The sequence below is a fragment of the Anser brachyrhynchus genome (assembly GCF_964034855.1).
Source record: "Anser brachyrhynchus genome assembly, chromosome: 3".
NCBI classification, from domain to species: Eukaryota; Metazoa; Chordata; class Aves; order Anseriformes; family Anatidae; genus Anser; species Anser brachyrhynchus.
This window is the reverse complement of record NC_137696.1, coordinates 47,462,609-47,477,000: the sequence shown is the minus strand read 5'-3', so window position 1 is coordinate 47,477,000 and position 14,392 is coordinate 47,462,609. Positions and strand designations below refer to the sequence as shown.

The following is a 14,392-nucleotide window of genomic DNA, read 5'->3' as shown; positions in this document are numbered from 1 at the left end:
TCCCTTTACTTGTCTCATTTCCACTTCTAAAATTTTATTCTTACCTTCTTTATTTTGTTTCCAACTTCATTCCTTAGAACTATTATTGTTGTGTATCTCCTCTCTGTATGCCACTGAGGGCAAAAAAGTACCAGAAAATAGAAATATAAAAATGCACTTAATTCATAGAAAACCCATTCTCACCCTTAAAACAGAGCAGATTATTTTTCAGGATATCTTAGACTGCATGACCACAGCACAGATTCTCATTAAATGTTCTTTCTGTCTTCACAATCATTTGCAGTATATTTGAAAATGTCTGCAATGTCCTGCCAGCACATAGTATCTTGGAAATGCTTAGTAAATTTAAATTTAAATAACCTCATGAGAAATTTGATGGCATTGCTTCATGGAAATGGATTAGCCTAGATTAACTGGGGCTGGAGGAAAGTTGAGAATCTTTGCTGTTCTTTTTGTTTCTGGGCATGGAAACCATGGCTAAAACCCACAGAGGGTGGTAACTGAAATAATCTTTCTGGAAGTGCAGCAGATACAAACTTGTAATCATGTCTCTCCAGCGTAATGTGCACTTCATCTTCATGGTGATCTGGTCCCATGGTGGAGATCCTTGGTAGACAAACTCATGTCTTCTGCCAGGATGCAGCTCTTGGTTGCCAACCTCTCAGTTGTGTTTTTCAGCACCAGCAGAACCAATATTTGCACCCATCTGTAGATGAATACAAGTTGCCTGGGCAGTAAAAATGAGGGAGGGCAAAGGATGTAATCTGCTTCTTCCACCAAGTGAGAAGATAAAGAAGACCATTGCTCCTGTCTGTGGCCTTCACAAGATAGGTGATAATTGCACTCATGGAACCCACTATGTTTTTTGTGGCAGCAAGGGTCTTCTTCTGGCTCTGCAGAGGTAAAGAGAGTGCTTGCTGCTAGTGGAGAAGGACTTTGTTTCAATTCCCAAATAAGCATATGCTGGCTGAGGTGTGGAAAGAGCTCTTTGCAGAAGAGGAGGGGTGCGATGAGAAGGCCCAGGTCCAGCATTTGTCTGGGGGAAAGACGACGTACACATTGTATTTTTCCACTTTAAGTCCTAATGGGGAATTAATATTGCACCAATGTTTATTTGATATATATCGTGCCCAGAACTTTTTTAAATTAATGTTTGGCTTCTACATAAAACAGTAAATTGAAGAACAGCACAAGAATGGCAGACTTTCCAATTTTCATTGCCTTTTCTTCTTTCCTTTTATTTGTTTAGTTTAGTTTTGTTTTATTTTGCTAATTCAGGAATGCTGGGTTGCAAATATTTATTTCTTTTTATCTTTTTAATTGGGAGATGGGGAAACTGATACATGATGGTACTGGTTTATGATAAGTAGGGGAGAGCTCTCTTCCTTTTAAATCCAATCTCAGCATTGAAAATAGACCTTTTTAGGAAAAAAAGAAACTCAGATTTGAGGCCAGTTTCCAATGTCTCTTAAAGGTTTTGAAGATAAAGCACACAGTCACATGCCCTTTAGTAACTCTCTGTCTGTATCAATTCAGATTTCATCCAGGCTAGTTTTTTTGTTTTGTTTTGTTTAAGTAACTGAATTAACTTCCATAGTTAAGCGTGCAGCATTGGCAAAGACAAGGTGACAGAGGATGTTGCAGCCTATTCATGAGAAAGCTTCCCTCTGCTCCCACCCCCACCCCGCTCCTTCCCTCCAGGCTCTTTGTCTTCCATTCATTTTATCCTTAGCATAGCAGAAATCATCAGAGGGCAATGCTGGGTCTCCCCTTAGAAAAACACAAAGTATTGCTCTTGCTTAAAAAGAAAACATGCTGAAAGTTCACAGCCTCTCTAGATGGTTAGTAATTGTGTATTTTGTTAGGATCTTTTCTTCTTCAGTATGCCTTTTTTTATGCTGCTTTGTTCTGGTGTTGGTCAGTCATGTCTACAAAGCTACAGTTCAACAATCTGCTGAAACTCATTAATATTATGATAGTCCTCTAGGCTGCAAACTCGTGCATCATCAGGAATAAGTAATTCTGCATCACTTTGCTGCATTGGTGTGCTAAGACTTCTCAATTTTGGAGCAAAAGTAATGTTTTCCTCTTTTATTTGTTTGTTAATCAGCGATTCTAATGAATGTGGGAGGATCCCGTTCTGTGAATGCTGAATGTCTGACATGACTAACATCAGCCACACTGGCTTCCTCATGCCTAAGAGTAGGCTGTGTTGGCATTTTGACCTGGAAGCCTGTACAATTTTCCTTGTAGATGTCTGTCCTAACGTGTATTTGCATTAATGAAGGGAAGGTTGAAGCAATGAGCTTTGTTGATTTGCTTTTAATAGTTTACCATTTCCCATGCAAAGAGGCTTTGGCTACAAGACAGAAAGCCACCTGCTTCAAAAAGAGAGTATGTTCAGTGACTGATCCCATCCTCTGATTTCGGGAGGATGTCTGAAGATAAGGTCTGAGACCATGAGCTGGACTCTGCATACTCTGGGAAGAATAGGGCGTATTTGCTGTGTGCTGTAGCTGCTTTGGAAGCTCTGTCAAGCTAAAGGACAGTGTTTTTCATCTTCCTACCCAGATAACGGAGAATGTGTGCAACAGGAGATGCTAGCATTATCTGCAGATGTTTAGCAAGAGCATAGTGTCAGGTGAGAGGCACTCCAGAAACTAGGGATTGAGTTTGATAAATCAGTGGAAAGCATCCAGTTAAGCAGGATACTGTTTTCAGTAATCTTGTGAGACTTTTCTCAGTCTGTCAATTTTTACTGAGATAAAGGTGAGTGTATCGTGGCCTCAAACTCTTCAAAGTACTTCTCTTTGCCCACCACCATCACCTGTCCCTTGCCCAGCTCTACCCACCCAGCTGTTATCTTCTCTTTGACCTCTTTTCATGCAATCCTTTCTCAGTTGTGGCTATATGATTATGTGATGAGGGAGGGAGAGATGTGCAAAGCTGTTTGTCGCCTCTGTGTCTGTGACATTCAGCTTATGCTCTCCTACCAAGTCCCCTGGTGGTTGCATATAGGTGAATGTACATGGTGAGAAAGACCTGATCCCTTCTGAACTTGGTGAGAAAACTGTTCAGAGGTAGATGTGTATTTTCCTACTGCTATTGTTTTTGAGTGCATCCCTGCGGGCAAGACTCAAGACCAGTTCGTGCATTTCTCAAAAGCTTCGTCATCTCTCTCGAGCAGGATTGCCATCAACAGTAGTAATGAGTGTAGAGAGATCAAGGAAGATGAGGATGGATATCTGTCATTGTCTGCCCGCTGTCCAGGGGTACAGCTAAATGATCCTATCCCATGTTTGGACAAGACTTAGCACAAAGTCCTGACTGTCACTTTAGATACAAGTGTTGTGGTAATTAAACCAGTAGAAAATAAGTAAAGTGTCACCTCCTGCATAGCCTGAGTGTGAAGATGTAGGGTAGCTCTGTCTTGCATGCAGCTGGAACAGCCTTTCCCACTAGCATTTGGAAGCAGTCATTCCTTCACGTGCTTACTGCCGGGAGTAAGCTCACAGTCTGGGAGGATGTGCAGGCCGTAGCCAGCTAGCGGCGTGCTGCCAGCAGCACCGCACAGCACCCAGGGTGCCTCGTAGCTGACAGGGTCCAGCCAGGGAGGATCTGTAGGCCCTGCTCTTTCTGCCGTGCTCTTTTTGAGCCAGAACGGGATTCGACTCTTTTTGACCTTACTCAACCCTGCAGCTACAGCAGCTCGTACCGTGCCCTCAGGCCTTCCAGGGGAGCTCCGGAAGCACGCGACTCTTGACATCAGTATTTGGCCAACTCTCATTTTTCCAGGTGTGTCTTCCTGGTTACAAAGGTTGAATTTCAAGGTACATTCCTACATGGTGAGAATGTTATCTCTCCTGATTGTATCTCTTCTAAAAGGGCATTTCTTTGCCCTCTTTTTTTTTTTTTTCACATGCCTAATTCCTGCTCAGTCAGCAGTACACAAGATGATTCATGTTCCCAAATTCACTTGACACTGAAATTCTAAATCTGTTGCCCTTTCAGAGAGGGAATATATTATAAACTGTGGCTTTTTATATTCAAGAACAGAGGTGAATAAAAAGTAAACATAGGAGAATTGTAAATTCATTTTATGTGCTTCCTACCACTTGCGGTCAGAGGCTGTAACAAACAAGAAGAGATCAGGCTCATTCTTCTAATTGGTTTGCGATAAGGATGCATTCTTCTGGGGGTATAAATAGACATCGCTGTTATTGCAACAGCATGGATTTATGACAGCTGAGAATGTGGCCTCAATTCAAATGTTGTGCTTTCTTCCCATTGTATGCCTTTGGAAACAAATGTATTTTCTTGAATTAGAACCGGTTGTGGTTTTGAAAGCCACTGAATTTCAGTGGAAGTCACCAGAATTTGAATATTGTGAGGTTCAAGCTCGTGATAGTATTTAGGCTTGTGCAGCAGCTCAGTGGTTTGAACAGACCTTAGATGAATGCTGGAACCTGAGATCCATGCTTTTCAAAACTGGGGCTAATTCATGGCCCTCCTTTGATTCTCATTTGGGATCAGATATTAAATGGAGCAGAAAAAAAATCTCATTCTAGCAATTCCCATCCAGTCAAAAAAAAAAATACAACTTTTTAATGACATTGTGGGGCTTTGCTGTTATTGCAGAGGCTAAAGGCAAGCAGGATGCAGACTGAGTTATCAGTGTTAGTACCAAACTTGAAGGTGCTTTATCAGATTATGAATGAGGTGAATGATAAACTATGGTTGAGAAGATAGCTTTATGGCCTGCTTAATAAGAAGAATTCCCTGATCGCTTTCTCCTCATCTATCAAAGTTAAGTTTTTCACTGTTAGAATAGACTATTTATAATTGATGCTTCAGTGGAGGTGGGGTAGAGGTCCATTACTGTATACCTTTTTTTTAAAGAGAAATAAATAGTCCTAAAAGCATGCAGTAAATTTTTACGTTATGGATTAGGTAATATAGTAAAAATAAACTGTACAGTAAATGTAGGGACTAAATTGAGTAGTAAATTCTTCCTACAAGGTGCCTTCCTCCTTCCCTTGTAAATTAGTTGATTTCCTGCATTTGACATGTCAGTTTCCATTCCAGCATCCACCTTGCATTAAGAACCAAAGTGAAAAGCATCAGCTGCAGCAGTCTATCATTTTGTGTTTCCATTGGAGATAATTTAAGTATAACACAGTGACATTGAATATTGATAGAAAAATGACAGGCCGTGATTAAATTTTTGTGCTGGGTAAAATAAATGGCTGGAGGATTGAAGAGAAAACAGCAAAAATGTTGTTCAGCGTTGTATGGTATCTTGTTTTTTAATAACCCTAATCAAGTTTCCTTTATTAGTTTTAAGCACTAGAAAAATGGTTCTTCCTCGTTATTTTGAACAGTCCTTTCAGGAAAGGAAGAGCAGTCATAAAACATGTATACATTTCACATAAAATATTAGCATAGGACAGATTTAACACCTTATATCATTTTTTTCTTCTGTGGACAAGGGAAAGAGGTCATGATTATTAGCAGATTATTTTTAGATTTTGGTTTAGATTCTGATCCTTCAGCACCTACTTCAGTACCTACTTTTGTTATCACTGTGAAATACATAATAGACATGGTACGTTGATTTTGACTTCAGTATCATTACCATTGTGTTAAGAGGAAGGTATTTATGTAGTTAAAAAGGCTTATTTTCTTTATATGTGTACCTCTTCACATAAGTACATACATACATCTTCACACCCTCACATATTATAAAGTACTGCATCTCCAGGTATACTCTGCCCTACTACGTCCCTGAGTAGAGGAGAGAAGAATGCCACAATGAGTTCTCACCATGATGAGGGCTGGGCTGGGGGCTCTACTCACCTCTTTCTTCAGATCTGTTCCTGTGCACATTTCTGGCATCCTGTGGAAAGCAGAACCACCGCTATCATCCATTCGTCAAGCTGCAGGAAAGCAGCGTCCATGTCTCTGTGCTGTGCCATGATGTCCTGTCTGGGTGGGCTGGATGTCTTCTGGATAGGACTGTTGTGCAGAGAAAGTGTCTGTGGCTCATAAGGTTTAGATGTTAGAAAAGTCAGCCCAGAACATATTTTTTGAGTGTTGGAAATGTAAGAATCTAGAAGTTAGATTGGGATTCTGACGACTGATTTCTTGAGCTATGTGGTTCTGGTTCAGAGCATGCCCCAGTAGGTCATTACACCATGTATCTACAGAGGGGTACTTAATTGTTATTTTCTTCAAACTACTTTCAGTAAAATACTACGCTGGATACTCTGCTAGATACTATTGTATGTTTTATAAGGGAGAAGGCAAGGTTAAAGAAGCAAATCACTTGTGCCAGAGAAGCATACTGCAAGCTTCTGACTTTGCCAAAGAGCTCTAGTTAGTCTCTAAGGTAGGAGTTAAAGTAGGTTATTATCTGACAAGGGAGAATGGAGACCCCTAACCTCTTGGGAGTGAGTCTTGTTTTTACACGGAGAAGTGCAATAATAATGCTGAACAGCAAATAAATGTTGTCACTGAGCTTTGAAATAAGGGAGTAGGAAAAATGTCTTGCGCACTGGGGGAGAAACACATGATCAAAACAATACAAAGTGAATTCATGAGATTTTCAGCTCCTGAGGAGATTGCAGAGAAGAGACACAATGCAAGGAATTGAATTGTGAAATTGAGATTCTATAACTGGTGTGTATAGAGGGGTTTTATAGGATTAGAGGAAGTTGCAGGAAGAAAAAAACAGAAGTTTTTTGATTTCAGATGTTTATAAAAGCTGACTTTCTAGTGTGCAGGCAAGGGGAAAAAAAGTTTTGCTGTTCAGATGAGAGTCCAGGTTTTCTTCCTGTCTTTTCCTGACCCTTTTCTCTTCTCACTTTTATGTTTGCCAGCTGCAAGTTGCGATCTGATGAGCCCTAGCTGTACCTTCTCCCTTATCAGACTGCTGTTGAACACCAGCCAGACAGGGAAAACAGGGTTATGTGTCTCCCTTTCCCTAGAGCCTCACATGACCCACTGATAAGAACATTGCAGTTCTTGATTTGTTCAACAGATTGGTTTGTAGGCATCTTAAAATACAAGAGCTAACATGGAAGATGAAGAAAAGATCAGGCTGCTAACCTTGTTTTATAAAGAGAAAAGCAAAATATATTCCTGAAGTTGTAAATATTTGTCAAATGTAAGTTGAGCTATTCATGCATGACTGAATTAATATGATAAACCAAGTCAGAGGGTTGGGTTTCTGCAAAGAGTAAAGCATTACAGCTTTCTTCCTCTAGTCCCCCGTCAATTAAATATTATTGCTCCATACTTTCTTTCCTTCACTTGCCTCCTTTGTTCATTGCATGGCTGTTGCCTTAAGAAAAAGCAGCAAAGACATAACTATATGGAGAGTAAGAAGAGCTAGTTCTTTCCCTGTGGTGCAAAATATAAATAGAATTGAGTGACCGAAATACAGAGCAACTTTCCGTAGATCAACAAAGGAGGGGGATATAGAGAAAAGTCTTCTGATTCGCATTGCCATTTTCTGTAAGCCTCACAACTTTCCAGTCATTTTAACTGTCCTAGTGAAAATCCCTTTTGTTTCTGCCAGAGTATTTTTGTTGCACTTCATTTGCTGTCTTGTCGGAGAAAGGTACCTTTAGTGTCAGTGAATACAGTGTGTGACCAAACGTGCCCAGTACTAGAAAAAGGTACGTATGTGTGTTCCTGAATCTGTACCTTAGTGTGGCTTGCCTGTTAGAAGGAAGTTGTCTGGAGTGTTTCTTCTTAGTTAATCTCCCCTGGTAAATTAGCTTTTGTTTATGCAGTTTCCAAATAGATGTCTCACTATGCCTCCTTTTAGCTTCAGTCTCACTCTCAGTGGCTTCTTAGAGGGATTTCTCTTTGCTGTCCTTAAAATAAGCAATATCTTGTATCAACACACAGTGTTGACCTTGGGGTGTTACAAACCACTTTTAACAATTCGCTCACCAAGGGGCATTCCTAAAAGCAAGAGATGGTGAGATTTACAAGTAGCGACATCTCCAAGTGTTGATTCCAATTTGCTTTCCAGTAGGTTTTGGGGGACATTTATCATTGTGTTGGGGTTTTTTAATTATTATTTATTTATTATCATATTTAATATAAAGTCTTTTGGCTATTTTTACATGGGCATGTTTTCATTTAGGCTATAATGTTCCGGAACTGTATGTGCCTTTTGTATGTCTGCAGAGCCTTCAATAGAAAAGTCGTGTTCTCAGTGTTCCAGTTAGCACTATAAATAGTTTTAGAATAATGTTGTGCTGAGAGCCACATAAAGAGCCCCCACTGGTGTCTCTGGGAATCTTGTGCAAAGAGTGAGGAGCAATGTTCTTTGGACTCGAAGGAGGAAAGAGAGGGTCCTTGTTGGATATGACTCTCAACATGATTTTCACCCAGCGTTACATGTAGATTGAAGATACCCTCTGTATTCCTGCACCCCCTTGTCTGTGGTGTCATTCCCTAGAAAACTCCTTGTGGCTGCCACTTCCTACTTAAGACTTTGTAAAGGCATCTGTAACTATAATTTCAACTGCCACGTTATGAAGAGAACTTGCAGATAAGCCTCTCTGTTCCACATTCATTTCCTCCTGTCTATAAACAGCTCTGTTTCTCTGACAGCTCTTTTATCATCATCAACTTGACCTAATCCAGAATTCTGTGTCCTGATTCTTCCATTTGTGTTCCTGTGGATGTCTCAGCCATTCTTCAAGTCAACGTAGGTCTGCTCATTTGGATTCATTTTGCATAGTATGCTGGAGATAAGACCTGTCCAAGCTATCCATCCAGCTAAAAAATTATTTGTACTGAGTCTTGCATCTCAGTTATTCCAACACTTGTTTCTCTGGCATCTACTTGATAAAAGCAGTCGTGCCCTACCCTCAACCAGTCCAAATGCTGTTGCTACTGCAATGACTGCTCTCCCTCCCTCCCTCCTTCCCTCCTTCCTCTTTTTAAATTCTGTCTTTCTGATCATTTCACTTTGTTTGGTTTTCTCCATTGGTTCCCTCTGTTCTGTTACATTAAACATAACTGCTAGTCTTCAATGTCAAGGCTGTTTGTTCACAATCTTTTCCCACCTATTCAGTCTTTTTTTTTTTTTTGTATCAAAAGACTGACTTCCATCTAAAGATGTTAAAATACACTAGAATCCCAGTGTGGTATCCCATTATGTTTTTACAACAACATCTTTTGTCTTTCCTGTGTGATTCCTGTATGGAGGGATGGAGATCTTAGATAACCATAGACCTGTTTCATTGGCCTCCTGCAAATCCTGAGGATTCTCATTCACGATGATATCTCAGTGTGCTTGATGGTGATTAGACTAATTACTTGCTGATGTATCTAATTAAACTGTTGTACTGTAACTAATTTGCTGTGTTCAGTCCACTGTTCTCTCAGTGTTTCTTTGAACATCCCTGTCTGTATCTAGCTCTTTGCAATCTTGCTGGTATTTGTACAAAAGCTAACACCTGGGACTTGTGAGCCCTCTGGCACTTGGAAGTTCAGAATCATTGGGTGATAAAGGTATGCTTTGTTGTTGCTGGGTCTATATAAATGGATGATGGATAGTGATGTGTTGCGGATTCCAGCAAATTGTTCCTCCCACCTCTGTTGAACTTCCCACACAATACTTTCTTGGTATTATACAAACAGGCATATAACATCTAGAGATTAATACATCATAAAGGATTTATAAATACAGGAATAATATAAAATCTCACCCAATCTTGTTGCATCATTTTGAAAAGTTGAGTACCTGATAAACCCACTGTGTTCAATATAGGCACCCACATACTTTTCACTTCAAAGAGACTGCAAATGCACTTTTACAGTGTATTAAACACAAACCAAACTCTGAAATTCACTTGAGCTTACTTTTATACCTGTCATAACATGTAAAGATTTTGCATGTTGGGGACAACATAATTTTTAATGCTTATTTTGTCTGTGCTTCTCTGTCAGCTATTTGCAGCCTTCAAATAATTTTCACTTTAAAAGCGTTTGAAAAATGCTTCTAAACGCTGAATTTCAAAATATAGACTAAAAGATTCAGAGTCCTTGGACTTAAGTAGGCCTAGATTATCCCAGTATATTTGCATTTACTGGTTGCAGTTGAAAAGTTCAGTGTAACATCATTTAACATACTTACTTGGTACCTTAGGTCAAGAAATATCAGTTTTATTGATACAATGATAAAACAAAGATGTCTTTAAAATAAGAGTAAGCTATTAGAGGTACATTCAGTAATTGCTGATTAGTAAAGTGGGAGTAAGACATAATCAAAAGCATGTCGACCAAATTGCTGAGTCATGGATGAATAATTGCAGCCCAGGCACTATTACCCTCTGCTTTTATATATGCTGTTCATCTTCTCCACTGTGAATACTACATATATCACTACCTCTGTCCCAGTTTTGTCAATAGAGCTCTTCATTAAAATGAATAGCCAAAACAAGCTATCCACTGGAAATTATCACTCAGGTCTCTAGTGTGTTTTGAGTCTTTTATAATATGTCATATATAGCTGCAAGCAAACTTTTGCAAAAAGCAAGCAAATGGGCATATGTATATCTGCAGGGAGATGTTTTGACTGTGTAACCATGATGGTGTGACTGACAAATACAGAAACAGTGGGGGTTATTTTATGTTTCTGGATTGGTAAGTAAAATGCTACCTCGATGGAGCATAGAGTTGTAATTCAGTGAAGATTTTTTCCCCTTTCTAATCAGTGACACTCTGAACTCCTTGTTGGGGACTGATTTAAGGACTTCATGCTTCATCCTACCCTCAGTAACCACTGATGCTGATGCTAAGCTCAGATCAAGTACCACAGCTTCTGGAGCCTGGTTTTGCTCTCAGTTTCAAAATACCACTTTGTGAATTTTACATCTTGGTGTCTTGTGTTTGTAGAGTTTAAAAATATACCTTTGTTGGATTAATGAATTCATTGTGAGCAGTGCATCTCCTTTATCCTTTATTCAGAATAAAAGATAAGCTAGCATTTAACTTGGTCAGAAAAGTTAAAATCAGATAATTATTTTCCTTATTTTAATCACTTATAATTGCCTACTATTATATAGCAAGTGATATGATTTGAAAAGCAGAGAAGTAGTATTGTGGTTATTAGATAATAGTATTCAAATCTGTCTAGAAGTGTGTATTGCTATGGGAATTAGCACTTCTGAGTCCTATTCCAGGCTCTGCCAAAGATCAGCTATATTTTAGCAGGCAACCTAATCCTTTGGTTCCTTGGAGACAAGATGTATTAAATGGAGATGTGACCACATCTCTTAAGAGCAGTGTGATGTTAGTATTCAGTGTCTTGTTCTGAAAAACTGGCTATACATAAAATTGCCATTTACTTCAGATGAAAATATCTACTTGGACATATCTCAGGACTGGTATTTGTAACACACGTGGACATCTCAGAGAGATGATCAATAGATTGAAAGTATGAAGAAGTTTGGTATTTTGAAATGCCTAATAAATTGTTTTTCTTTAGTGGGGTAACAAAATTATAAATAAATAAAATAAAAGCATTTTAGGGAGAGATAAGGACAACATTCAAAGGTAGAAGACTGAAGGACAGGAGAGTATTACCAGCTTAATCTAATTTGATTCACCAGAGTCAAAGCATGGACATTTCAGCGTAACAAGAAAATGAACAGTCATTGTATCTATTTTCCAAAAACTAGAGCTGATTTAATGCAGTAAATAGTGTGATTGCTAATACATGATGTTCTATAAGAAATTCAGGAAAGCCCCATGACTGCTGTCAGGCTGACAGGTCTATATACCTGACAGAACAAAGAAAGTGCTGGTTCTGATCACAAGATTCCTGGACTTGTATCAGATCAGGAGAAGGTCACGTGTAGCCAGTGTATGCCACACTGTTGGAAAAGACATCTTAACACAAAGTTTTTTAAAGTGACTTCTGCATCGGGCCATCATATTGCTGCTTTTCAGTTTGAAATAGCTTGTGTTATCTCTGTGGAAGTATTTGAGCTGCTGTTGTTTTTCCATTGTTTTTATTTTTCTATCATCTGATCGCAAGTAGTCACCCCACTTGAAATAGCAACTATTCTCCCTGAACTGCATTATTTTCTTTTGGCTTTTATTTCAGCTGTGGGAGCCAGCTGCTCCAAAGAGTGTGGGAAGCTGACTTGGAGGCCTGTCAGCTATTGATCCGAGGCTTTCAACTGAAAGAAACCAGTTGCTGTGGTTTTGAGGAAGAGGACAACCAAATGGATGCGCTGGAGATGGCTGCTGATGGCCCTTCTGATTCTGAGAAAAGAAAAGAAGGTCACTTTCCGAAGGGCACAGAGTGGGGCAGTGTTCCGTACCCCAAGCACAGTGAGCTGAAACAGGTATCTGAAATACTCTACAGCTGGATTTGAAGTGATACTGCTGGTTTTTATTTTGAGAGGAGGAGTTAAATCTGGGTGATGGGTCAGCAGGGCAGGTTAAGAATGAACTTAACATCTGGCCTCCAATACGGGACATGAATAAAATAGCTTATTAGCTTCTCAGAAACCCTTCAACCCTTTTTCCTTTAACCATCAGTCTTCTTAAAATTTAGAAATTAATGAGGCAGTGAATACAGACTGTACATCTGGATTTAAAGGAAAAACAGTTCTCTTAAGATTCTTTAAGTATTTAACACAGATTACCAGCTATTCTTCATCTCACTGACGAGTTTCACTCTGACTTAGGTCTAATGACTAGTTAGCCTTGGATCTGTGTTAGCTGTAGTGGGGAGGGGGTAATTTTTCCTCCCCTCGTGAAAAGGTCAAAGGCTTCCTAGCTCAGATGCAGGTAGGCTTCCAGCATATAGCAAATATTAAAAGGAGGAAAAAAAATTATGAGATTTGAAGTGTCTGAGAAATTTCTTTTAAGTTTTTGTGTTCTGCTCCGGAATGCCATCCTTGTTTAAATATTTACAACTACCTAAAAATCATTTAACTGCACTGTCAAGGAAAAAAAAAAAAAAAAAAAAAGGGCAATTGAAAAGCTTTGTGACCCAATAGCTGGACTGTGACAAAAAGACCCTCCAACAGGAGTTGTTTTTTCAGTTGATTGACAAAAATTAAAAGTGTGCTTAATCCCACATGGTGCTAGGAGCCATTGAACTGTGCATTACATTGAAAGCTGATACCATATTTTGCATTTATACTGGCTGAGACTTAGCAGAAAGCCAGGTGTTACCTTACTGTAAAATCTCTTCTTGTTAGAAAAATTCTGTTTTTAAATTGGGCTTCAACAGTACTTGCAGCCTAGGAAAGACACTTTACAGACTGAATCCACATAGAGAGGGTTTTTGCTGTAAATGGTCAACTGTGGATTTGATTTATTTTTTTCCTCTGTGATTTTTTTTTCTCTCATCATATCCCTGATGAGTTGGTTGAAGTAATATGAGCTGTTCTGTTGGTCATGGAAAGCCGTGATTCCCTTTTAAAAGAGCAGCCTGGAAGCTCTGGAAGGTTTGGGGCTTTGTGACTGTTTCTGTAGCACTCTTGAGATTCGTGCAGTAGATATCAGCCGTTTCATCTCTGCAAGTCTCTATCATTTCCCTGGAAAGTGGCATTGTTATCCCCTAGAATGACATACAGGCAACTGAAGTGAGGTGACTTTGGGTTCTGGATAGAGCTGCAGGAATCAGAAAGCCAGGTTCCCCACATGTTTAGTGGAAGGGGACAGTATATTTACACCATTTTTTGATAATTTCTTCTCTGTCTCTTATCAACTACAGAGGGAACTTAGGGACACTATCCACCTAACTTCAGCTCTTCATCTAGCTGCTTAAACTTTGTAGGATAAATGCCTTTGCTTGCAATCTGGCCTGTCCAGCCATCCTGATTAAACACTGTTTTGAGAATGTGCCATAATTTATATAGAAGCTGATGTGTAAATACAAACAAGAAAGTACCTATCGGTGAAGGACCTATGGAGGTATTCTCACATCTGTTCTCACAGTGCTCTTACGACTGGGAAACTTGAAGGGAAAAAAAGCAGCAGTTATGTTATCATAAAAACATTCATTCATTTTCCAGCTTTTAGAAGGGGTTGAGCAACACAGCAGTATTTTATCACAGTTACTTGAATAGCCTCCCTCTGCTTCAGGGCTACCTATAATTAAGACCATTGAGTATAGGTTACGCATCAGTGACAACTGCAACCCGTTACAACCATAAAAACCAAACAAAACCCATAGACTTTTTTCTGGTTCTGGAATTTGGGCTGGTCAATAGTTTTTATATTTTAAGGATCAGAGATTTTTTTCCTTATGGGATATAGAAGTTTACACAATCAAGTGCATCTTATAGTTTAGGTAGTAAAGCTGGTAGGATCTCAGTAGGAGTGACAGGCAGTATCTAACCTTTTA

At 39.3% G+C, this 14,392-nt stretch overlaps 1 protein-coding gene across 5 annotated transcripts in view; it reads left to right on the top strand.

Annotated features, from left to right (window-relative positions):
- DISC1 (DISC1 scaffold protein) overlaps positions 1–14,392 on the top strand; it is a 202,323-nt gene that overhangs the window by 163,861 nt on the left and 24,070 nt on the right. For all 5 annotated transcript variants that reach the window (XM_080584388.1, XM_080584387.1, XM_080584390.1 and 2 more), the window contains one exon: positions 12,134–12,377. In XM_080584388.1, the coding sequence (XP_080440514.1) occupies positions 12,134–12,377 (244 nt within the window). The remainder of the gene's footprint in view (positions 1–12,133; positions 12,378–14,392) is intronic.